This window comes from Vespa crabro, chromosome 24 (genome assembly GCF_910589235.1).
Source record: "Vespa crabro chromosome 24, iyVesCrab1.2, whole genome shotgun sequence".
NCBI lineage: Eukaryota > Metazoa > Arthropoda > Insecta > Hymenoptera > Vespidae > Vespa > Vespa crabro.
The window spans coordinates 1,609,587-1,634,521 of NC_060978.1; the positions used below are offsets into that span (position 1 = coordinate 1,609,587).

At 26.7% G+C, this 24,935-nt stretch overlaps 1 protein-coding gene across 1 annotated transcript in view; it reads right to left on the bottom strand.

Moving 5' to 3' along the window:
- The window catches only part of LOC124432289 (scavenger receptor class B member 1), a 37,960-nt gene that overhangs the window by 7,691 nt on the left and 5,334 nt on the right, over positions 1 to 24,935 (bottom strand). The window contains exon 4 of the mRNA XM_046981091.1: positions 3,641 to 3,978. Within this exon, the coding sequence (XP_046837047.1) occupies positions 3,641 to 3,978 (338 nt within the window). The remainder of the gene's footprint in view (positions 1 to 3,640; positions 3,979 to 24,935) is intronic.

A 24,935-nucleotide genomic window follows, 5' to 3' on the forward strand; every position in this document is an offset into this window, starting at 1 on the left:
CATAAAAAGAGGACAATGGGAAAATATCGGAATACGAGGGGGAAAAAACACAAAAAAAAATACTATCTATGAGAAATATAAATTTAAATCAATGTCCTATTCCATCTTTAGTGATTATCTTGACAATACAAATAGTTATTTTCCGTGCTGATGCATGACATATTACGTGCAGTATTGAATTGTTAACATCAAGAAGACATCTTGTCTGAATTAATCAAGTATTATCTACTGGAAAATTCATTGGATTTCATTTTATTATATCGCAATATTATATATTCGTTTGAAAGATGAAAAATCATTAAGATGACAAATTCAATATCGATACTATCATCCGTATCTGTTGTTTTTTTTACTCTTCTTCTTTTTTCTTTTTTTTTTTCCTTTTTTCTTTTTCTTTCTCATTACTCCTGTCATTTATAGATCTATAATGTCTCTCATTGATTCGTTGTTCTTCGATCGAGAAAAAGAAATCAATTAATAAGAAATAAATGTTTAATAAGAGAGTATCAAGGAGGAATCAAGATTTATTCGTTTCGATATAAATGAGTCATATTAAATCACGAATGTCACGACCTTTTCTTTCTTTCTTCTTCTTCTTTTTCTATTTCTTTTTTTTTTTTTTGGTTTTACCCATTTTAATAAAACGCGCTTGAAAAAATGAAACAACATCTTTTATGAAACGAAAAAAACGTCCGCACGTGGAAATCTGTAATGTGTAATGTAAATGCAAATATATCGTACGTATCTCTCTCTCTCTCTCTCTCTCTTTCTCTATGTATACATGCATATGTGTGTGTATATGTGTGTACATATTTACTGATAGATATCTTGAAAATTTATTCTTCAACTTTTCTTAAGTAAAAGGATATAACGCGAGTGAAAAGAGTTAAAAGGTTTTTAGAGATTCTCTTTCGTATCGTGAAAATATCGACGTCTCGTTTCGTATTCGTGGAAAATACAGAAAGAGTCGACGTTTTCGAAATGATCGTAAAAACAAAGAAAAAAATTCCAAAAAAAAAAAAAAGAAAAAGAAAAAAATGAAACAAAAAAAGACAAATATGTACATACTTATTTATATATATATATTTATTTTTATTTTTTTTTCTATTCTCGTTTGTCGTCTCGTTTTTCGATCGCAAAAGTAAAAAAGAAAAACAGGGGGAAAAAAGAAAGAAAATTTATGCAACTTATTAATTGCTAATCAATATAACAAACATAAATCCGAATCCACGAACGTGTAAAAATCAATTATACACTTTTATGTTTACTTTTCTCCTCCTTTTCCTCCTTCTTATATCGCCATTTTATTGATTCTTGCAAATAATAATCTTTTGTCACGTCCTTGATCCCGCGACACGATCGGTATTGCATTTCAAGATTCTTTTCTTCTACTATATAACTAGAAAATATAATCTATTGCAATTCTAATTGATTTCAATAATAATTTAATGAAACATGAGAAAAATTAAATAATAAATTATTATTATTATCATATCTACTCTTACGTGCGTGTGTGATTAGAAGGAAAAAAAAAGAAAAAACTAAAGAAAAAGAAGAAAAAAAGAAAAGAAACTCGAAGTTATTATCATAAAAGTTATGTAATTTTTTTTTCTTTTTTTTTTTTTTTTTTTTTTTTGTTTTTTTTCCGAATATTTTGAAACTAGCATGATCAATGAAAATCAATGATATACTTTCAGATACATATATAAATTTTAATCGCAATTACTTCACAGGTAAACTCGTATAGAGTTATCACCTTCGTCATTGGTGAAAGTTTCTTGAACGTTTATTATGCATGTTACCTTCGCATGGTTTCATAGACCTTCTTTTAAGTTTCTTACAACGTTCGTTATATTGAAAACTCTTACATGTGTAGAAATGGAATAATTATAAATGAAAAATATTACGATCGATAATCTAATGACGAAATGTTTTCAACATTATAAATCGTGAACTACATTAGAACCATTATTATTTAATTATTTTCTATGTCGTATGTAATACACTGATATGTTTATTGGCAGTATTTATGATAACGTAACTGTGCAGTTATTATAAAATAAAGAAAACTAATGCAAATTCTTTTCAACTCTTAAACGTAAGTATAGCTACATTTATATATATATATATATATATATATATATATATATATATTAATTGTAATTTAATAAAACATGAAAAGAATTGAATGATAAATTGATTTATATCTACTCTTACGTAGGTATGTAATCGAAAAAAAAAAAAAGAAACAAAAGCAAACAAAAAAAAAAAAAAACAAAATTAAATCAAAAATCAAAATTACTATCGTAAACATATGATTTGCAATTATATATAATATGATCGAATATATCATTAATACTGTTAGATATTATCAGTTTCAAGTAGCAGAAATAAGATTCAAGTATGTAGATATTGATCTTTCAAGTGGCAATCATATAATGACTTTTACGATCTATAAATCTTCTAAGAATAATAATCTGCGTTTTGATCATTTTCAAGAAGACAAAAGATGAAGTTTCATTTGAAGGAAGAGAAATCGTACGATACGTTCCACGATGTCTAAGGTCATAAGGTCCGTCGTTCAAAAGGACGATGAGATGTGGTAAAGAAACAAAAAAAAAATAAAATAAAAAAGAGAGAGAGAGAGAGAGAGAGAAGAAAGTAAGACTCGGTGATTAATTAAAACCACAGATTCCGGTTCGTCGTCAATGACAGAACGGTGACGACTCGCATGATCTTTCCAAGAAATATAAAGTTTAAGTTCGTTTTTTCTGATTTTTTTTTTTTCTTCTTCTTCTTCTTCCTTCTTGTATTTTCTACATTCAAGATGAACGTTCAATCAATAAATATTCATATAATGATATTAATTCATAATGCGCAAAGAGAATTAATTCTTTTCTTTTTCTTGGCTTTTTTTTCTTTTTCTTTTTTTTTCCGAAGAAGAAGAAGAAAAAGAAGAAGTAGAAGAAAAGTCAATTTGACTTTTATATTTATTCCGTCTGTAATATTTACGTAGATCGAAAGATCAGACGTCGGAAAGTGAATACACGAGAGAGCTTAGTTAAATAATAATACGAAAAGAGGTATTTTGTCGTTGACAACAGATTTCAAATCATCTCGTTATCAAATTAATTATTATTTATAAATAAAAATTAATTATAAAAATTTCCTTAAACCGACAGATATTATCTCGATTCGTATTTCCGTCGAATGTTATCGGTACTCATAAATTTTTCTTTCCATTCCATTTTCTTTCTCTCTTTTATATATTTCACGGCATAAAATTCTTCATCGTCGTTCAAAATGAAATATATATATATATATATATATATATATATATATATATATATATATATTAAATATAAATCAAATACAAATTAAATATAATAAAATATTATACGAGTAATATAAAAATATATCAATTGTTGTTCATTGAAATACTTGACAAATTTCTATGATACGAAACGAACAAATGAGTGGGGTGCGGGACGGGGGGGGGGGTTGGGGAAGAAGGAAAGAAAAAATCAAAAAGAAAAAAAAGGAAAAAAAAGAAAAGGAAAGAGAAGATAGAAAAAAAAAAAAAAAAAAAAAAATAGGAAAGATAGAGAAAAAGAAAAGAAATCTTTATAAATCGACTTACCGGCGTAAAAACGTATTGCTTTCGAATTTTATAGCTGACCGTATCATTTTCGTTGAACTTTATCTCAACTTTCTCCCAGTGCTGCGAATAAACGTACGGTCCGAGCTCGTCTAACACTGGTTTCTCGCCGTTGTTCAAGAATTCATCGGCATTCGTGACGTTATAAATGTACACGTGCAAACGTGGTATAACAGGCGGTGCTTTCCACCAGCCATAAGTCCTTCCACCGTCCTTCAATGCGATCTGCTTGTTCACGATGATATTTATCAACTGAGGAAATAGAGCCGCTAAAATTGCGGCAATAACGATCAGAAGGACGCCGAAGGCCACAGCTGCCCCTGTAAAAACGTGAGAGAGAAAAAAACTATTGAAGGAGAAAAAAAAGAGAGAGAGAGAGAGAGAGAGAGAGAGAGAGAGAGAGACAAAAAAGAAAGAAGAAGAAAAAAAAGGGAAAACAAATACGTAGAAAAAGAAATGACCTTCATTATTATTTTATATACAAGCGATATTTAAACGTACGTAAGAAAATGATAAATATATTGATGTAATTGAAGTTAGAGCTTAGTTCGAGATTTTATAATCGAATTAAGAGAAGACATGAAAAAACAAAACCTTCCTCTCTCTCTCTCTCTCTCTCTCTTTATCTTTAATTATCAAAGAAATCTAAGAAAAAAAAAAAAAAAAAAAAAGAAGAATGAAAGATATAAAAGAGGGATGGAGCATGAAAATTTGCTGGTTAACGTATATAATAAATTTAAATCAGTGAAGAAGAATTAGAAGAAACCGGTCTGTTGTGTGTATATATATATATATATATATATATATATATATATATATATATATATAAATATAAATATACGAAAGTTCCAATGTCAAGGTCCAAGAGTCAAGGTAGACGACTATCATGGCAGGGGGCTTAGAATTAACGAGATAGACAGACTTCTTCATGTTATATGTGAGCTTTACAACAGACATCCTTTATTTTTTTATTTTTTTATTTTTTTTTGCTTGTTATTTATTCACCTTTTTTTATCTTTTCTTCTTGTACCTCTTTATAAATAATTAACGACAATGGCAACGAAAATGAAATATAAAATATTAAACGATTGTATATTCGCAAGGACATCGAAATAGGTTCGTTAATTGGCCATCCATAATATATATATATATATATATATATATATATATAAGGATATATATAAGGATATTATTAAAGATATTTTATTTTTATATATATATATATATATAAAAATAAAATATCTTTAATAATATCCTTTAATCTTCTATTAAATATATTTTATTATCAAAAAATGGCTACAATTTTATTGACTTTGCCATGAACATTGACATAAAGAAAAATATCTCTTTGCTCGGAGTTAATGCTAATGAAGATGGTAAAAGTATAAGTGGTAGTGGTAGAACAAGGTCAACATTTAAAATAATTCATATCTTTTGTAAAATAAAAGAGAAAGGTCAACATACATTATGACATTTTGTAATAATAAAATGTTGAAATGAATAAAGCAACTAATGAGTATAATATCTTATTCAAATGTTAACATTTGTATTTATATATATATATATATATATATATATATATATATATATATATATATATATATATAACGATCAGATATGTATATGTATATGACATAAAAAAAACTGGTATAATATCGTCGACACTGATCTATTATGTTTGGATATATTCCATTAGGTCAAGGTTATTTCTTTTTTTATTTCTTTCTATTTTTTTTCGGCCTCGTTACGAAACCATCGAATTTTTCCTCTCCGTTTCTTTACTCTATTTTTTCTTTCTCTCTCTCTCTCTCTCTCTCTCTCTCTCTCTCTCTATTTCTTTCCCTTCTATAGAAAGAATTATTTCACTTTTATCTTCGCTTACGCGATACGTACGTATATCTCCCGATACGAAACGCTTGAAAATTAATATCAATCATTCTCGAATATTGAAAAATAGCAAAGCATTGATCTTTTTTCTTTCCTTTTATTATTATTATTATTATTATTATTATTATAATTATTATTATTATTCCATTGACGTTGGATGAAATGATTAGAGATAATACGTGATAAATCATTTGAACAAATCTGTATGAAGATATTATTATAAATTTTATGGAAGTTTTTGTTCTCATTCTTTTTCTTTCTTTTATTTTTTTTTTTTTTTTTTTTTCTTTTCAAAAAATATAACATCCGATAGGAGATAGAATACGTAATAACAATCGTGATTTTACTCAGAAATGACAGTGATAGCGTTCGCCTTCGTGGACCCGGTATACGTGGCATATTAATTTTATAATTAATTTTATTATTTTATAAGTGGCATATAATTTTATAAGTGGCATATAATTTTATAAGTGGCACATTAATAGATATAAATTTATATTATATAATAAATTTAAATTCCATGTAGTAAGTCGAATACGTATGTTCGTAATTTTATTTATTTATTTATTTTATTTACTTATTAATTATATATTTTATTATATTATTTTTTATTTATTTGATTAATTATATATATATATATATATATATATATATATATATATATATATATATATAATTTAATAATATTTCACATTCACGTCGAATGTTATCAATATGAAAAGATACACGTTAAATTTCGCGTTAAATTTCGCGTTAAATTTCGCGTTAATTGATTACATATCTAACATACGTATCATAAGTACGTGCCAATTGAACCTTAAAAATTCTTTCTATCTTTCATTCTTTTGATCTTCTCTCAAATTAATGCATAATATTTTCGAATATAAATCACGAAGATAAAGCGAAGAGAAATTTCGTTCGACGTAAGGAAAGAATTAAAAAAAAATAATAATAAATTCCAATCGAAATTCACATTTATCTACAACTCACACACACACACGTCATACCGATTAAAAAACCCGTTCTCTGTAAACTTTACAGGGGTGGGGTGGGGGGGATAAGGAAAGAAATGGCGAAAGTTCGTTTAAACGTGATTATTTAATATTTGTAATACGTATGAACACGTTCGGTAACACCGCAAATCAAAGCAAACAGGTGGACCAGTTTTCCATCGACATGATACTTCATAGTTTTATTATCATTAAACTGGATATTGGATTTCTTTACGTTTCACGTTCGTAATATTTTAAAGCGTCATTTTTAACGCTTGAAAGCGTTATCGTCTAAAGCTCACCGCAAATTTCCTGTGGTGCCTTAAATATGTTAACCTTCTATTTTTCCTTTTTTTTTTTTTTTTTTTTTTTTTTACTTATCCACACTTAAACGTCGTCACAATAACGTAACGAGGAGAAAGTGATTTTTCTAAGGGAAGGGTAAAGAAAATAAAACGAAAAAAAAAAAAAAAAAGAGAAGAAAAGAAAAACAAAGGAAGAAAAGAAAATAATAATTTCTATAAAAGACAAAAAAAAACTATATATATATATATGTAATAATCAAATCGATCAGTGTACTCCGCTTCCTCCCTTTTTCTCGACATAAAATTTATAATCTTTTGAACGAAATAAAATCAATTATAAATGTTAAGCTCGTTTAGAAAGTGTAATACGTTCGAATGTAAAGCGAAAAGTACCGCGTAATTATTGCACTTTGGTGATCATAAATCGTCGGAATAATAAGTGCAATAAATACACGAGAAGGGAATTGGATAAAAAGAAAACAAAAACACGAAAAAAGAAAAAAGAAGAAGAAAAGAAAAAGAAATAAAAATAATTGAAAAATTATTTTAATGTCCTCGCTAATTATCTATGGACCAATGACGATTGTCCTTTTCTCAAGAATTAATATCCGTGATTTAAACTTTTCCATGTTCCAAAAAAAAAAAAAAAAGAAAAAAAAAATTCTCAAAAGTTTACCTCTCTACGTCAGAGCAGCATAATATTGCATAATATCTTAAGATAATTATCCGAAGTCGTGGTACGTTAATAAAAAAAGAAAGGAAAAAAAGAAAGAAAAGAAAAAAGAAGAAGAAAAAAGAAATATTGCAAATCTTTGCGCATTTACGATTTTCCTTATAACACGTTCTAGGATGTATTACTATGTTTTTTTTTTTCTTCTTCTTTTTTTTCCTCTCTTTTTTCGTCCAATCCAAATGAACAATTTTCTTCGATTGTTTCTTACATTCATACGACATAAGTAACAAACTATTTCAATCTATTTTTTAATAACATTAATATTATTAAATTAATATTATTATTAACGATGATATTAAATAAAATTAAAAATTTATAACCATTGAATTTATAAAAATTAACAAAATATTATATTACATTATATTTATTGAAGTGTTTTATGATTAAAGCGGCCAAAGAGAAAGAAAAAAAAAAAAAGGAAAGAAAAAAAAACAACAAAAAAAAGAAACAACTAATCTCGTGTAAAGGACCGATAAAGTAAATATCTCTGAATCGTACAATTTATTCGACGTCAATAAATTCGACCTATTTAACGAATAATTTTTTATCAAGGGTAAAAAAAAAAAAGAAAAAAAAAGAGAGACAGACAGACAGAGAGAGAGAGAGAGAGAGGACGTTACGATAAGACGTGAGACAAAATAATTTGCGTTTGTCTTGAAGACGAATAGAAAAAGGAAAATGAAGAATATAGAAAAAAAAAAAGAAAAAGAAAAAGAAAAAGAAAAGAAATAAAAGTAAGGAAAAAAAATTTAAACGACCGACAACTCTCTTCGATCAACTCGATCAATTCGGATCTCTTGATCTCTCGATTTGTCGATATTTTATTTCTCTCTTAGCAAGCAACTACTATTTACTACCTATTAAACGGGGAAATCGTAAAATTTTTTACACAGTAATATCGTGAATGCAATTCGGTATGAAATCGAACTATTCGAAATCTAGATCAAAGTAATACTTAAAAGTATTTACTTTTGATCGTCCGTGCGAGACGGTCTCTTTAATAGCACGCGCGTCAGAAAAAAAAGAAAAAGAAAGAAAAAAAGTAAAAGAAAAAAAGTGAAAAAGAAAAGGAGGGGGGAAAAAAGAAAGAAAAAAAGGAAAAGAAAAAAGAAGAAGAAAAAGAAAAAGAGGGGGAAAAAAAAGAGAGCGTTAAAAGAGATATGGCGAGCGATTTAATCACTCGTTTCGAAGCCTTTCTAAAAAGTCACTTTGATATGCGCAAGGAAATGCCTTGGCGGAAGAAAGATCGTATCATCTTCCGACTTTTATTCTTTTTCTTTTTTCCCCTTGCTTTTTTTTTTTTGTTTTTTGCTTTTTCTTTTTTCTTCTTTCTTTTCCTATTATATCCCACCCAACTCGCCCACGCCCGCCGTCTTTCCTCAACCATTGCACATTAATATTTTCGCGCTATCGCGAAAAAAGATTTGCTTCTTTCAGATAAAATGTAAGATTAAAGAAACGAAGGTAGGCATTTTTCCTTTTGACTTGTAAAAATTCTATTTCAATTTTGAATATCGTTCGATTTAGAACTTTTAAACGAATATTGATATTATCCAAGAGTACATTCGTTGCACTATATTAAATATCATATATATATATATATGATCGATGGAGGATCGACGGAAAAAAGAAAAAAAAAAAAAAGAAAGAGAAAGAGAAAAAGAAAAGAGAAGAGAGAGGAAAAAAAAAAGAAAAAAAAGGGTAAAAAAGAAATCGGAGAAACGCAACGAACGAAGTAATAAGCAAAGAAACGATATTTCTTTTACGTAACGTCACGATCGCGAACTCCAAACTCTGACGGATTCTCTTCGACTATGTAAGTATGTAAGCGTGCATATGTAAGCGTAAAATTATTATACTCGAAAGATTACAATGCGATATCCATTAAACTTTAGATGATTAATCTAAATTAACCTGTTCTTTTTTTTTTCCTTTTTTTTTTTTTTTTTTCGTATTACTCGTGTAAATTCAATAAGTGTTCCGTGAAAAAGGATAATAAAAATTAATATCCAAATATTTTCTTATTATTTTCCGTCAACTTTTTCTTCCTAATTTTGTATAAAATTAATTTTCTTAAATAATATATATATATATATATATTTATTTATTTGTTTATTTGTTTATTGTTAATAAATCGTTTTCTGAAATAATTACTGATCTTTATTATTATCTTTTTCAAAATCACATATCTATTGTATATTTAAATAATTATTATATATTTACTTACGTTCAATTATCTTTATCATTTAATAATTCTATCTATTTTAGCGGCCATTCTAAATAGAGAATGCATAAATAACTCGTATGTTACGTTCTAATTGAAGAATACGTCGAGTTCTCTCGACGCGTCGAAAGGAAATGAAAGAAGGAAAAAAAAAAAAAAAAAGAAAAAAAAAGAACAAGAAAAAAAAAAAAAAGAGAAGAAAGAAAACAATAATAATTAAATAAAGAAAATTGACGTAAAGAAAATTTAAGAGAATTATTTCGATGTACGAAAATTATCTATTACGTGTATCTAATTAAATTTTTACTCAAATACAAATGAAATATCTTTCATGTATTATTTTTAACGAACAATTGTCCTGCCTTTTAACGTTTAACGTTTGAAATAAAAACGATATAAATAATTTTTCTTTTCTATCATTTTCTTATATGATCCGACAAAGCAGAGAAAAAAAAAAATAGAAAGCAAATGAGACAGACAGACAGACAGAGAGACTGAGAGAGAGAGAGAGAGAGAGAGAGAGAGAAAAAGAAAGAGAGAAATAGGAAACGATATCTACGATTGTAGGAGCAATTCACTTATATAATCTCACATTGCGTTGACATCGCCTACGACGTCCAGTGAAATTATTATAGTTCGTTCCTCGTCGTTGATCAAGTGATCGCATGCCTCGACGAATTTCAAACGTCGAATATGTAGCTCTCATCTACCTACCTACTTACTCGAAAGGAAGAAGAAACTAGTACTATATTTTACTTATAGATATAAAATCGCAAAAATAATAATAATAATAATAATAATACAAATATTATATACGACCTTTAACGTATAACGCTTGAAAAAAATTAGAACGATCAAAACTTATGGAATATTACGTATGATAATATCGAACGTAATTACAACAATTTTTTTTCTTATCAAACATCTAAACGTGTATTATTAATTAATTTTGTTCCCTTTTGTTTTGTTTTGTTTTGCTTTTTCTTTTTTTTTCTTTTTTTTTTTTTTTTTTTTTTTTTTTTTTTTTTTTTTTTTAATGGGGACACATATAACGATTAATAAGATTACGTTAATTAAAATAAAACGCGTATTTACGAAATAACCGTACTTTACTTATAATCGGTGGCTTCACGCCGATGAAACAATTAAATACTTTCCGGTCTATCTTTCACAATGTCAATTAACAATCGAGAGGCCATAACTAATCTAATTTAATTTGTCCAGAGAAAGTCTCGCGACTATCGAGACCTTGTCGTCATTCTCTTCTCTAATTTTTCTTTTCTCTCTCTCTCTCTCTCTCTCTCTCTTTCTTTTTTTTTCTTTTTTTTTTTATATCGCTAAACCGAAACTCTTCTCTCTCTCTCTCTCTCTCTCTCTCTCTCTCTCTCTCTCTCTCTCTCTCTCTCTCTCATTCTTTCTTATCTCTAACCGACTGACCTACTTACTTACTTATTCACTTCCTTCCTTCGTTATTCCTTCGCATATCCTCGCGAAAATTTGCTCATTGAAAATTCTCAAGAGAATATTCGTGTCTGTCGTGTGTTACTTGTGAAAAAAAAGAATAACAAAAAACAAAAAAAAAAAAGAAAAAAAAAAGAAAAAAGAATAAAAAGTAACTCTAATATGTACCAACGGGAAAAATAAAGTGAGAAGAAAGAATGAAAGAAAAATAAAAAAAAAAAAAAAAGAATTCGATTTTTGAGATTTGCATCAAGGAAAAAAAAAATGTATCAAAGATTTTCGAAGGATCGCAAATTTTCGTCTATCGTTCACTTTAGAAATTAGAATTTTTTTTCTCTCTCTCTCTCTCTCTCTCTCTCTCTTTCTTAAAACGTTACGGACGACTTCGTACGTCCGACCTCCATTTCAAAGTCCCACTACAAACTCGACGTGTACTTATTTATTTACGCTCGACATTTTCCATGAGACCGTTAGAAAGAATATAGAGGAAACTTTCCTATCTCGAAATTTCTAATTTAAAATTGAAAAGCGTCGAAGATACGTGTACGACGTACTTACGTGTACGACGTACTTTCGTGTACAACCCTCGTGTACATTATCCTTCATACTGATATATAAGAAAATTTCTTTTCTTTTTTTTTTCTTTTTTTTTTTTTTGATTTTTTTGATTTTGTTTCCTATCTCTTCTTTCCTTTTTTCCTTTTTTCCTTTTCGTAAAAAAATAACATTATCCTAATACTCGCTTTTAGTTTTATTATATACCATTAACTCATTAGAATCAATTTAAAATTGATATACATATATATATATATATATATTATTGATATTTATGTGATATCATTAATATCATTATAAAAGATTATTGTGCTCTTATTTAAACAAAATTAAAGTCACCTTGATATTTTCCAAAAATAGAAAAAAAAAAAATATATATATATATATATATATAATGGTAGAAGTCATTACATACGATTTATTTTATAATTATAAATGTATAATTATAAATTATGAAGTCTTTGATTTCCAACAAATTTTTTCTTATTCTTTCTTTCTTTTTATTTTTTTTCACTTCACTTTAGTCCAATAAAGTCGAAGTTAATCAAAGGCTTATGAAAGATTAGACTTTTCCTTTGTATTTTGACTGTCCTTCCATACGATTCATTCTATTTTTAATAAATTATATATTAGATTTATTCATATATATATATATATATATATTATATATTTACGTATTTATCGTAACTATCGTGTACGATCATTTTAATTCTTTTACGAAGAATATTCATGAAGTTGAAACTTTTAAGAACGGGTTTCTGTTACTCGAACGGAAAGCGGAACAGAAAAGTACACTGACTCGCTTCTTGAAGATGAAAATCAACGAACGAACGAACGAACGATCGATCGAGGTCGTGCTATCATTTCGTGCTATTCGAGTGAAATCATGTAAAACCAATGTAACCAACGTCGGACATTAAATATGGATCATAAACGATCCTGGAAATATCTATCTCTGAATGAATAAAAAAAAAAAAAAAAAAAAAAAACAAAACAAAAATAATAATAATAATAAAATAAGGAAAATAAAAAAAATTTACATCCTCACTATCCACCCCCCCCCCCTATCCAATAGCCCTCTCACTGTCAAACGTAAAAATTATTATTTTCGAATTATTATTATCTAATAATTATATAAATTTCGATAATAATTTCAATGTACGTAAACGTATTTTTACGATATGTATGATATTGAGATTCATACGTGAAGTTCTTGGTTACTTTCTCTCTACGTTCGATAAACCCATTAAAATATATAAATACAATCGTGTATATCGTGATTTGTTAAAAATGTATTAATAAATTTTCTTTTTATTTTTGTAAATCTGATTATACAATATCGTGTCGCTGTTTAGAAACTTAATTAAATCGTTTATCGCGAATTAAAAATTATTCGAAAGTCTATCGAAAAGAGTTCTGATGATCTTCCAAAAAAAAAAAAAAAAGAAAAAAAAAGAAAAAAAAACAAGAAAAAAGGGTATAAGATCGAAGGATAAAGGATAGACGACGCGATATGCGGAGCGTTTGTCGGTGAAAAAAAAAAAAAAAAGAGAGAAAAAGAAAAGAAGGAAAAGAGGAAGAAAAAGAAAAAGAAAAAGAAAAAGAAAAAGAAAGAAGGATTAATGTGGGTAAGCAGATAGAAGGTACACCGATCGGTAGTGGCCTCGCCTTCGTGCAATGAGCTTCTCATTCGCAGGCGAAAGGATGCCACCATAGCAAGAGCAATGGTTCTCAACCTGTGCCAATTTTCTAATATCATAATTAGGCTAATTGAAAATATTCGAAGTTCATTGTCACGTTGATGGATTCGATATAATATAATTAAAATGCAACGTGACTCACGAAAGAAACCTGTCTAAAATATACAATTAAATGTCAAATACAAATTAAAAATTGAAATGAAAATAAGAAAAAGAATTTCGACGTCAAACATGATTTACGTCAAGTAAGATTTTTCGCGACGTTTGGAAATGACGAAAAAAAAATAAAAAAAAATAAGAAAAAAAGAAAAAGAAAGAAAAATAAAAGAAAGAAAAAAAATAATGAGAACCTTTTCGTACGTCCATGATAATATGCGTCCATAGTAAAATGCGAATCCAAAGTAAGATAGCGTTGTGTAATTAATTTTTTTTTTTTCTTTCCCCCTTTTTTCCCATTTTTCTTCTGCCATTTCTTTCATCTCTTCTTTTTCATTTTATTCCTCATCTTCGTCATTCTTTTCTCTCTCTCTCTCTCTCTCTCTCTCTCTCTCTCTCTCTATACGTGTTCGAAGTCGTTCATCTTCCTAACTGGTTCAAAAGAATTACTTCGTAAGAGCTAACTTTGTTCTTTACCGGATTACGCGTCAATAAGATCTCCGAGAAATGCATTTCATATATTTTTAATTAGCTTCTATGGCATTCGATTTATTAATATTAGACACACTTTAGAAATGATGCTTTGTTTTTTTCTTTCTTTGTTTCTTTACGAATGAAAAAAAAAAAATAAATAAATAAATAAAAAAAGTAAATAATTCAGAAGAACATGTGAATAATCCAACAAAAAAGAAAGAGATGATAGAGACAGACAGAGAGAGAGAGAGAGAGAGAGAAGAGGGAAACTAATTTTTTCTTCCTACTTTTTTCTTCTTCTTTTTCCTTTTCTTTTTTTTTTTTTTTGTAATTTAACAATTTCCTTAATTGCCTTTCGTCGTTGTCAACAGAAGATAAAAAAAAAAAGAAAAAGAAAAAGAAAAAAGCAAAGAAAAGAACAGAAAACATAAACTATACATCCTTGAAGACTTTATGTATATATGTCGTGATAAAACGATAAAAAGGACAAAAAAAGAAAAAGAAAAAGAAGAAAGAAATAATAAAGTTAAATTAAATTCAAAGAAGATGAAATAAAAGATATTACACAACGTGTAAGTATTAATAAAATTAAGAATTCGTAAGAATTTGCACGATTCTCTCTTTCTCTCTCTAATTATCTTTATCTTGAAGAGAAAAAAAGAAAGAAAGAAAAGAATAAATAAAAGACCGAAGGAATGTGTCGATGTATTCCTTCGACGAAAAAAAAATAAAAATAAAAATCTTCCGATATGACAGCAATGTTAAAATTTATATATATATATATATTGTGACGAAAGAATGAATCGATTATGGCGAAGACGTTGATCGGCTAAGAAACAATATATACGAAATTTCTTAATAAATTCTATCGAAACGCTTATGTTAAATTGTACGACCTCAAAACGCGAGCGCAAATTTCGAAGGACGAAGAAGTCATCATCTACGAGACTTCGAGAGGTGTGTGTTTAATAATTAACGACTACTATAAAATCGTCCTTAAATAGATAACATTTTCTAAACGTCTCGAAATAATTAATCGAAATAGAATGCCTTTTTTGACTTGGGTCGACTTACGTGTTACGTGACGTCCGTTCGTTTCGTTCGTTCCAATCATTCATAAATACTTTACGTGCGAATAATTCGTGATTCATACGTCGAAATGAAAAAAGAAATAAAAAAGATTAAAAATAAAAAATAGAAATAAAAAAAAAAATACCTGTATGATAATGATGACCGATAAATAATAATAACGAACGAGGAAGAAGAATGTGACTTTGAACGTTGACTCTTTTCAGATAATTAATTTAATATATTTATATATAATAAAATTTAATTATAATATTTTTATCATAAAATATTTATTTTATATATTATAATATTGGTTAATTAGATTAATTAGGTTAATTGTATTTTTAATATAAATAAATAATCTATTTAAAATATTTTATATATATATATAATTTATTTTTTAGTTTATTTCTATTAATAAAATATATATTTGTATATAATAACATTAAATTGTAATATTTTTTGTTACAAAATAAAAATACAGCGTATTTTTTATGTTCTTATCATTCGACATACGTAATAGAAAGAAAAAAAAATAAATATATATATATATATATATATATATATATATATATATATATACATGTGTGTGTGATTTGAGATTTGTTGATAACGATTGTCATATAACTCATCTTATTCATTGGTATGAAATGTTTCATTAAAATAAATAAATAAAAATATTCATGATTGAGCTGAAAAACGAAAAAAAAAAAATATATATATATATATACATGTCTGTGTTGTGTGTGTAATTTGAGATTTATCGATAACAATTGTCACATAACCCATCTTACTCATTGCTATAGAATGCTTCATTAAAATAAATAAACAAAAACATTCATGGTTGATCTGAAAAACAAGTAATCGTCGTTGCGAATAATACGGAGCAAAAAGAAATCGATGCGTCAGACGAGGACACGGAATCAACGGCGATCGTTAAATGAATATACGTAGTTGCATCCGTGGAAATTATCGCGACGATCAATAAAAATATATAAAAATGCATGACAGAGAATAATTTTGTCTTCTTCTTTTTCCCTTTCTCTCTCTCTCCCTCTCTCTCTCTCTCTCTCTTTCTATCTTTTTCTATCGAAAGGGAAAAAAAAAACGAAGGAAAATATGTACAACTGGCAAAAAAAAAAAAGAAAAAGAGAGAAAAAAGAAAAAGGAAACAACGTTTTCATTCATTCGTTAATTTATTTTAATTAATACTAAATTATTTCATAATACATAATATATTATCTTCTTATATTTTTCTAATAAAATATAATTACGCGATATAAGCTATCGTTATAATTGTATAATTTAAAATGTCAAAATTTCCATTAGAATTTTATTATAAATACTCCATCGTCCATTAGATCGAATACTTATAGAAATTATTATTATTATTATTATTATTATTATTATTATTATTATTATTATTATTATTATTATTATTATTATTATTATTATTATTAAGAAATATTTTTGATTAATTAATACCAACGCAATTTATATATCATTACAAATACCAATATATCGTTCAAAGTAATTATGAGAAAGAAAAGTAAAAGAAAGAGAAAAAGAAAGAAAAAACAAAAAAAAAAAGAAAAAAAAAACGGAAATGAAAAAATTCAAAAATATTAATTCGAGAGAATAAGTAGAACGTCGATGTAAAGGATATCCAAAAGAAGAAGTAGAGGAAGAAGAAGAAGAAAAAGAAGAAAAAAAAAGAAAAGAAAGAAAGAAAGAAAATAATAGCATGGACGTTGAATCTTGGTCACGTGTTGGCAAAAAAAAAGAAATTGCGAAAGCAATTTGAATGATATTCAATTTGCGAATGAAGGTCATTTGAGTTAAATAAAAACGACAAATATGTCTTCCATTAATTTTCGCTTAGATGTGAAATTTCAATGTATCCAATATATACGTATATATTTATTTACATATATTCGAATGAACTAATAAATATCGTACAGACAAAAAAAAATATATATATATATATTTTTTATAATAATATATATATATATATATATCTACCATTTCAAATCTTTGAAATGGTTTTATATTGATAGATAGATATAGATAAGTAGGTAGATATGTAGGTAGTTACTTAGTTAGATAGTTAAATATGTCAAATATGCAAACGTTTCTAACGAAGTTCTAACGTGCAATGTCACCATTATAGTTATACGAACGTTTCATCGTGTAGGCGAGAAAATTGCATACATCCGTTTTCTACACGCTTATATTCTATTATTTTCTCTCTCTTTCTCTCTCTCTAGTAACGTGTTAATGGAACAAACGATACAACGGTTATTTCATATCTAACTTTTATTCGTCGTATATAGACAAATAGTAGATTCATACTAATCGATAAATTTTTTCGATAATAATACTACAAGAATAATACCATATACGGTATTATTTTATTGTCAACTAAAAGCGATAAAAATGTATGACAAATAAGGCGAGGTCGATCTACGTCCTTTGACTCATTGTCGTTCGGATTTCACCATATAATACCATGTAATACATATATATATATATATATACATATACATATACACATCGTTTAACATTATATCTCGCTTTAACGCCTCGTATTTACCATTAACGTTAACCCTCAATAATTAGATCCACCATTGAAAATTATTCCAACTTGTTAAGGTCAAAACTAATATTATCTTATTATTATTATTATCATCATTATCGTGGAAAAAAATAAAAAACTCTCTTACAGTTTATTCTCATTTCCTTATCGTCCTTCTTTTTTTTCTCCTTTTTTTTTTTTCCTTTTTCTCCTTCATCTTAAATCACAATCTACTAATTACTTACGAACGATACCAAAGAGATTTACATTCTCGTTCTTACGTTCTATGTTTTACATTAGAAATAAAAAAATGTCTTTGAGTTTCTTTAAGATATCTCTTCGTATGCATGCATTAGAATGTTAGATTATTTCTTTCCCCTTCTTCTAATACCTTTCCTCTTTCTCTCTCTCTCTCTCTCTCTCTCTCTCTCTCTCATTCCCTCACAGAATAAAATTATTTCTTAATCTCGTTTCGACGTATATACGTACGTAAAAGAGAATCAATATTCGCTTAAATCTAATGCAAATCTTAAATCCTATTTGTATATTATATATATGTATATATATATAAATATATATCTAACTCGAAGCTAGAAGTGTATATATCTTTATTTCTAATCTTACATTAACCAAAGGGAGATACAATTCGCGGTTTTGTCTTATGAATTACATAATCACGAAATTGATAATATAAATTGTAAGATAAAAATCAATTCATCGTATAAACATTATTCCAAGATATAATGATATAAAATTATTATATAAAAGATTCAAGTAAAATGAAATCGATCGTCAATTCATTGGCGTTACGTTCTATGATACTCTTGAGCATATATCATTGTGAGTTGTAAGATCAAAGGAGAATAAATTAATTAAAAAAGATAAAAAAAAAAAGAAAAATTATTGTTCTCGTATCATCCATGATATAATATTCCCGATGATGATAACTGTGATTTAAACTGACTTGTAAAATATAAATGTGGAAGTTGTGGGTTGCAAAAAAAAAAAAAAAAAGAAAAAAAGAAAAGAAAAAAAAGAAAAAAAAAACTAAGAAAAGGAAAATAAACAATGACATTTAATTAATGAATATTTAATTCGTTAATAATGATATCTAAGCATGGCCTTAAACAGAACTAATATATCGATCAATAATTCGACGAAATAATAATATAATTGCCATTAATATTATTCGTTAGTAAAACTTTTCTTTTTTTCATTCTCGATTATATCAAAATAATGTTCATCGTTAAACAGCTGTCCCAACAAATTCTCATAGAATCTTTTTCATTTTGTTCGGGAGTAAAAAAAAAATAAATAAATAAATAAATAAATAAATAAATAAAAATTGATAAAAAAGAAAAAAATTCTCACGCCAATTTGAAATTTATATCTATTGGATATGACTATCGATAATCTTACGACTAACCGCACAACACGTGTCATGTTTAACGGTAAAGAAACAGAAATCTAGAAAATTGGATCCAACTAACGTTTTTGTAATATAACCACGTCACTCTTGTTTAACTTGTTCGTATACCTATGAACTAAACTCATGACCACATCGAGGTTAAAAGAATCGTTCTTCTCGCATGTACGACAACATCTGGATCGTATATTTCTAATGCCAATACATCTAAATGTCTACCCAATTCATCTCGCTTAAAATGCACAAGTTAAACTCGGATCTTACATAATATTATTCGATCGTGAGTTCGAAGAGAACGAAATCTCCAAACGATTTTGTCATTGCCTCATCATCCTCCTCCTCCTCCTCCTCCTCCTCCACCTTTTCCTTTTCCTTCTTCTCCTCCTCGTCCTTCTCATCCACTTCTTCTTCTTCTTCTTCTTCTTCTCCTTCTTCTTCTTCTTCGTCGTCGTTATTGCAACAGCAATCACAATGAGACAAAAGCACTTTGAAGTAATAGATATCGCAATCATTCTAATGAAGAAACAACAAAATTTCTTCAACGATCACGCGAAAATTTTTCCACGTTATCCTCGTTATCTTCGAAATTGTATTTTTGATTTTAAAAATAGAAAACAAAAGAAAAAAGGAAAAAAAAAAAAGAACCACGCAAATACGACGACGAAGACGACGACTAAAGGAAACAAATTATCGAATATCGTATAAAATGTTGCATAGAAAAATGATATATGAAAATATTTCTCGATTACATATGAATATGTAAATTCATATAAATTATTTTATTTGTTTATACATTATTATATTGAAATTAAAATATATCGAATTAAATTATTCATACGTAATTAAATGTTATGTTTGATATGTAAACTTTATTAATCTTCCAATTATGCGATCTATTTAATTAATATTAATGTATCGGCATAAGTGTTAAATATTTTTTACTTTTTTTATTTGTTGTTGTTATTTCCTTAGAAAATATATTATCGTTATTTAATTCAATCGAGAATCTTTTTTTTTTTTTTTTTTTTTTTTCTTTAATCTTACTTCTTATTATTTCAATTCGCAAATTTATTCGCGATACCTTTAAAGAAGTTTACGATATGAGATCTCGAGTATGCGAATACGATTTAGAGGATTATTCTAAAAAAAAAAAAAAAAAAAAAAAAAAAAAAAAAAAAAAAAAAAATTATAACGTCATTGAAAAAAAAAATTATAACGTCATTGAAAAAAAAAAAAAGAAGAAGAAAAAGAAGTAATAATCTAAAATATTTTTCACAAGATATATTGCAAAACATTCGTTAAAACCTGACGAAGTTGTTTACAAATTCCATTCATCCAATATACCATATAGTTTACTTGAAATAAATTTTTATTTATGATACATCCAGTATTTCGTAATCTAGGCATTAATTTTCGTCAATTTTTGTTCCTTTCACTATCTTTCTTTTTTTTTGTTTTTTTTTTCTTTTCTTTTTTTTTTTTTTCTTTTTCAAAAATCACTTCTTCAATCAAGAAATAAACGAACGCAGTATTGCTGCGTTTAATTCGCACATACGTTCATCCATAAATAATTGCATAGATAAATATACACATAACGAGGATTAGTTCGACTTATTTTTTTCTCTCTTCCATAAAAATGTCAGGTACTTTCGGTGTTCCCATTCCCAGAACCCAGGTAATCCGTTCTCACGCGTCTACGATATTATCGTTGCATTTTGACTATGCGAAAAAATCTCTCCCGTGGGACCAACGTCTTTTCTATTCTCCATAGAACCATAGAAATGTTCTTTTGAAAGACACTTTAACTTTCTAAAAAGTTAAAAAAGAAAAAAAAAAGAAAAAACAAAGAAGAACCATTTTTTATTTCGATCGAATTCCCCTTCCCTTTTTTCAACGATCTAATTCTCGATCTTTTCTTTTTTTCTTTAAGATAACTTATTAATTTTGTTTTTTTCATATAATAATAATAATAATAATAATAATAATAATAATAATAATAATAATAATAATAATACAAATGTGAAATTTTTATACTATAACTTATAATAATACAATTAATACTTTAACAAAAATTGATTATAATATACATTGAAAATAATAAACAGATTTAATCGAACTATTGATTAAAGATAATCAAGAATTTATACGTTTAATGAAATGTTATGTTTAAATTGATAATAGATTGCATTCTCAGTTAAGGATTAAAAATATTCCCATAGCGTTCATACCTAAATATTTCCATTTAATGTCGGCAAATTCTTTAAAAGAAACAATTAATATGCGCAACCTCTGTAGATCGCGTCACTAGTTTCTTTTCACTCGTATTCTTTTCGTTTCTATATATATATATGCTTTCATAATTGAAAGAGAATGCACGATCGTTATGGATAATCTTTTTAAACGTACCTTTTAGTATAAAGGATACTGATAACGATCTAGTGTAAATTTTATTTATTAACATATTTACTTATTTATTCAAGAAAAGATCAAGGAACTATATAGTTGGAGAAAGTATATAAAATAACGATGAGACTTATAGGTAGGATTTTTATGTTTTCATGGTGATGTTTTTAAAACGTTCTGATTCTTACCATAACTAGTTTGCGAAGATAATTAAGTTGAAATGTGTAATTAGAGAAATCGAGAAAATTTCTGTTATACATATATACATATTTATATACATATTTATATACGTATTTATATATACGTATTTATATATGTGTATATATATATATATATATATATATATATACAACACACGCGAAATGTTTCAGATTATTTCTGAAACATTCTGTATATGCGCATTTAGACATTTATATATTCATCTATGCATATATTTATTTATGCATATATTTATTTATACATATATTTATTTATGCAGACGCGTATGCATTTATGTATTTATTGACTTGGCCAATAAGCAACGTTGGAATTTTTAATACCGGATGGATCAAAAATTTTCAATGGACTCTTTTTTTTCTTTTTTTTTTTTTTCCTTTTTTACGTACAAGATTGACTTTTCTTTCGATACCTTTCAAGCCAATTTCTTTTCTTTTCTCTCTCTCTCTCTCTCTTTTGTAGAACGTAAAAAAAAATTACTACCAATTTGTAGGAAATTTTCTTACAATTTCAGGAGAAATAAAAAAAAAAAAAAAATGAAAAGGTGAAAAGAGAGACAAAAGGAAAAGAATAAGTTTATAAAATTTCGAGAAAGACTTATTGATTTGATATCATTTAAGATGTTTCTTAATTCAGACTCCAATTAAAATTCCGATGTTGTTCCTCAATCGATTAATCGATTATAAAATTTATATATATATATATATATATATATATATATATATATATATGTATGTAAGTACGTATATGTATGCTTAATGTAAAACGATAATAGAAGAAGTAACCTAATGTAACAATCGTTTCCCTTGACACGATTGACTTAATATCGCAAATCGATATAAAAAGTCTCGTTGCATCTTTTTCATTGTCAGTGAAGTTCTCCTTTTGCTCTATTACGTTCTAACATTGCAACATTAAATGAGGGGTATATAAAATTAGTTCTTACGACATGTCACTTTACACGAACTGTCTAAACTTTTGTAATCTTTTCTTTTTTTGAAAAATATTACGACATAAATAACTTTTATATATATATATATATATATATATATATATATATATATGTGCATGTGTGTGTGTGTGTCTAATTTTAATTACTACGAGAATATTCATCATTGTTACGAGATATATATACATATATATATATATGTAGTCCCTTAACTTTTACATTTTAGTCGCGTAAAACACATGATCGTCGTAAAGAAAAATATAATTGATAATTTAAAATATTCGTTTGAAAAGAAAAACAAAAAAAATAAATAAATATATAAATAAATAATGCATAGATATCGATTTATATAAAAATGAATTAAAAAAAAGAAAAAAAAAGAAAAAATCCTCGAAAGACAAATAAATATTAGATTTAAGAAATCGACGAAACATACTATACTACAATAGATTGTATTGTCTATTTTATTGTTAATTTTATTTCATCAAAACGAATCATATAATTCTTTATAAATCGATTTTATCACGATCATGTGAAATATTTAAATGGAACTCTAATCAATTAATTTGTAAAAGCTTTTCGTTACGTTTTAAATAACAACGAAGAATTTGTAAAGAAATTATACGATTTATTAAAACGATACGATAAAATTCTAATATAATAAACGATAAATTTAATTGAACGATATAGAAACGTGATAAAAACGTATTATTAATTAATATTTTATTAACCAATTTATAACCAACGTAGATTAATCTAACTAATGCGCGTTGATAATGATCGTTTTTTTTTTATACCTCGATCAACGGCAAGATGACATTCTCACGGATAAAAAGAAAAAGCAAAAAGAAAAAAAAAAAAAAAAGAAAAGAAAAAAAACAAAAAAATAAAAAGAAAAAAGAAAAACAACGACGTTTCACATTTAACTACATTAAATAACTATCGAAAGCAACGAACCCATTTCCATCGAATCCAATTTCTTGTTAGTTAAGATCAAAACCGGAAATTACGTTCTCCTTTAAACTCGTCAGAAGACGAGTAACGATCGTCGTTTAAAAATGTACATGGCCTCTCATCAGAACTGTTTTCTCGTATACGTGACGAACAAAATCTCATCTACGAGTCGAAATCTTATTCTATACGAAAACGTTAAAATGAAAAGTTTATCCAATGTTGATCGAGCCTATTTGTTTTTTCTTTTTTTTTTTCTTTTTTCCTTTCATTTCTCTAATTATAAAATTCCATAAAATTCTATCGAACACGTTAAGTACCGTAGTCCTTCTGATTTCGTTCTCGTATTGGAAAAGAAATCAAAAAAGAAAAAGAAAAAAAAAAAAAAAGAAAGAAAGAAAGAAAGAAGAAAAATCAGATCAAACGAAAACTCACGAAGAAGTGAAAGTTAATATAACATAAATGATTTTACCTTACCTTCAATAAAAATACTACTTACATTATATTATACTCTCTTTCATTCAGTAAATTCGATGTTATCGATTGGTTAACGACGTATCTTTCTTTATATATATATATATATATATATATATATATATATATATATATATATATTTTCTTTATATATATATATATTTTCCTTTGAACGGCACAAATCACTTTTCTAACATCCACAATTCAATTCTAGACATTTCTAATGCACTCTAATATTACGTACAAAATGTATAAATGAGATTCAAACACTTCTCTCCTATGATGTTTTCACTTGAGTATCCTTATCGTTAATGACCGATTAGAAGAGAAGAGAACACGAACAGGATCGATAACTATTTATTTTCATAGGTTATATTTATTTACATTAGGCTCTCTTTCCTTTAATCCCGACGTATATCACGTGTTAACAAATAAAAGGGAAGAGTGGGGGAAGAAAAGAGGAAGAAGAAGAAGAAGGTGAGAAAAGGAGAACAATCAAACATAGTAAACAAAGCGATCGTACGTATTGATAAAAGCAACGAGGACGAATGGAAAATCTTATTATTATCCTATAAGCCTACACATACACACACACACATATATATATATATATACATATACGTATGTATAATATTATGATTCGAAAGGAACGCGTACGACGTACAAGCATTTGCTCTTTCAATCTGAAACGTGAATTAAAAGCAAATAGATAAATAACCAGTATTTTC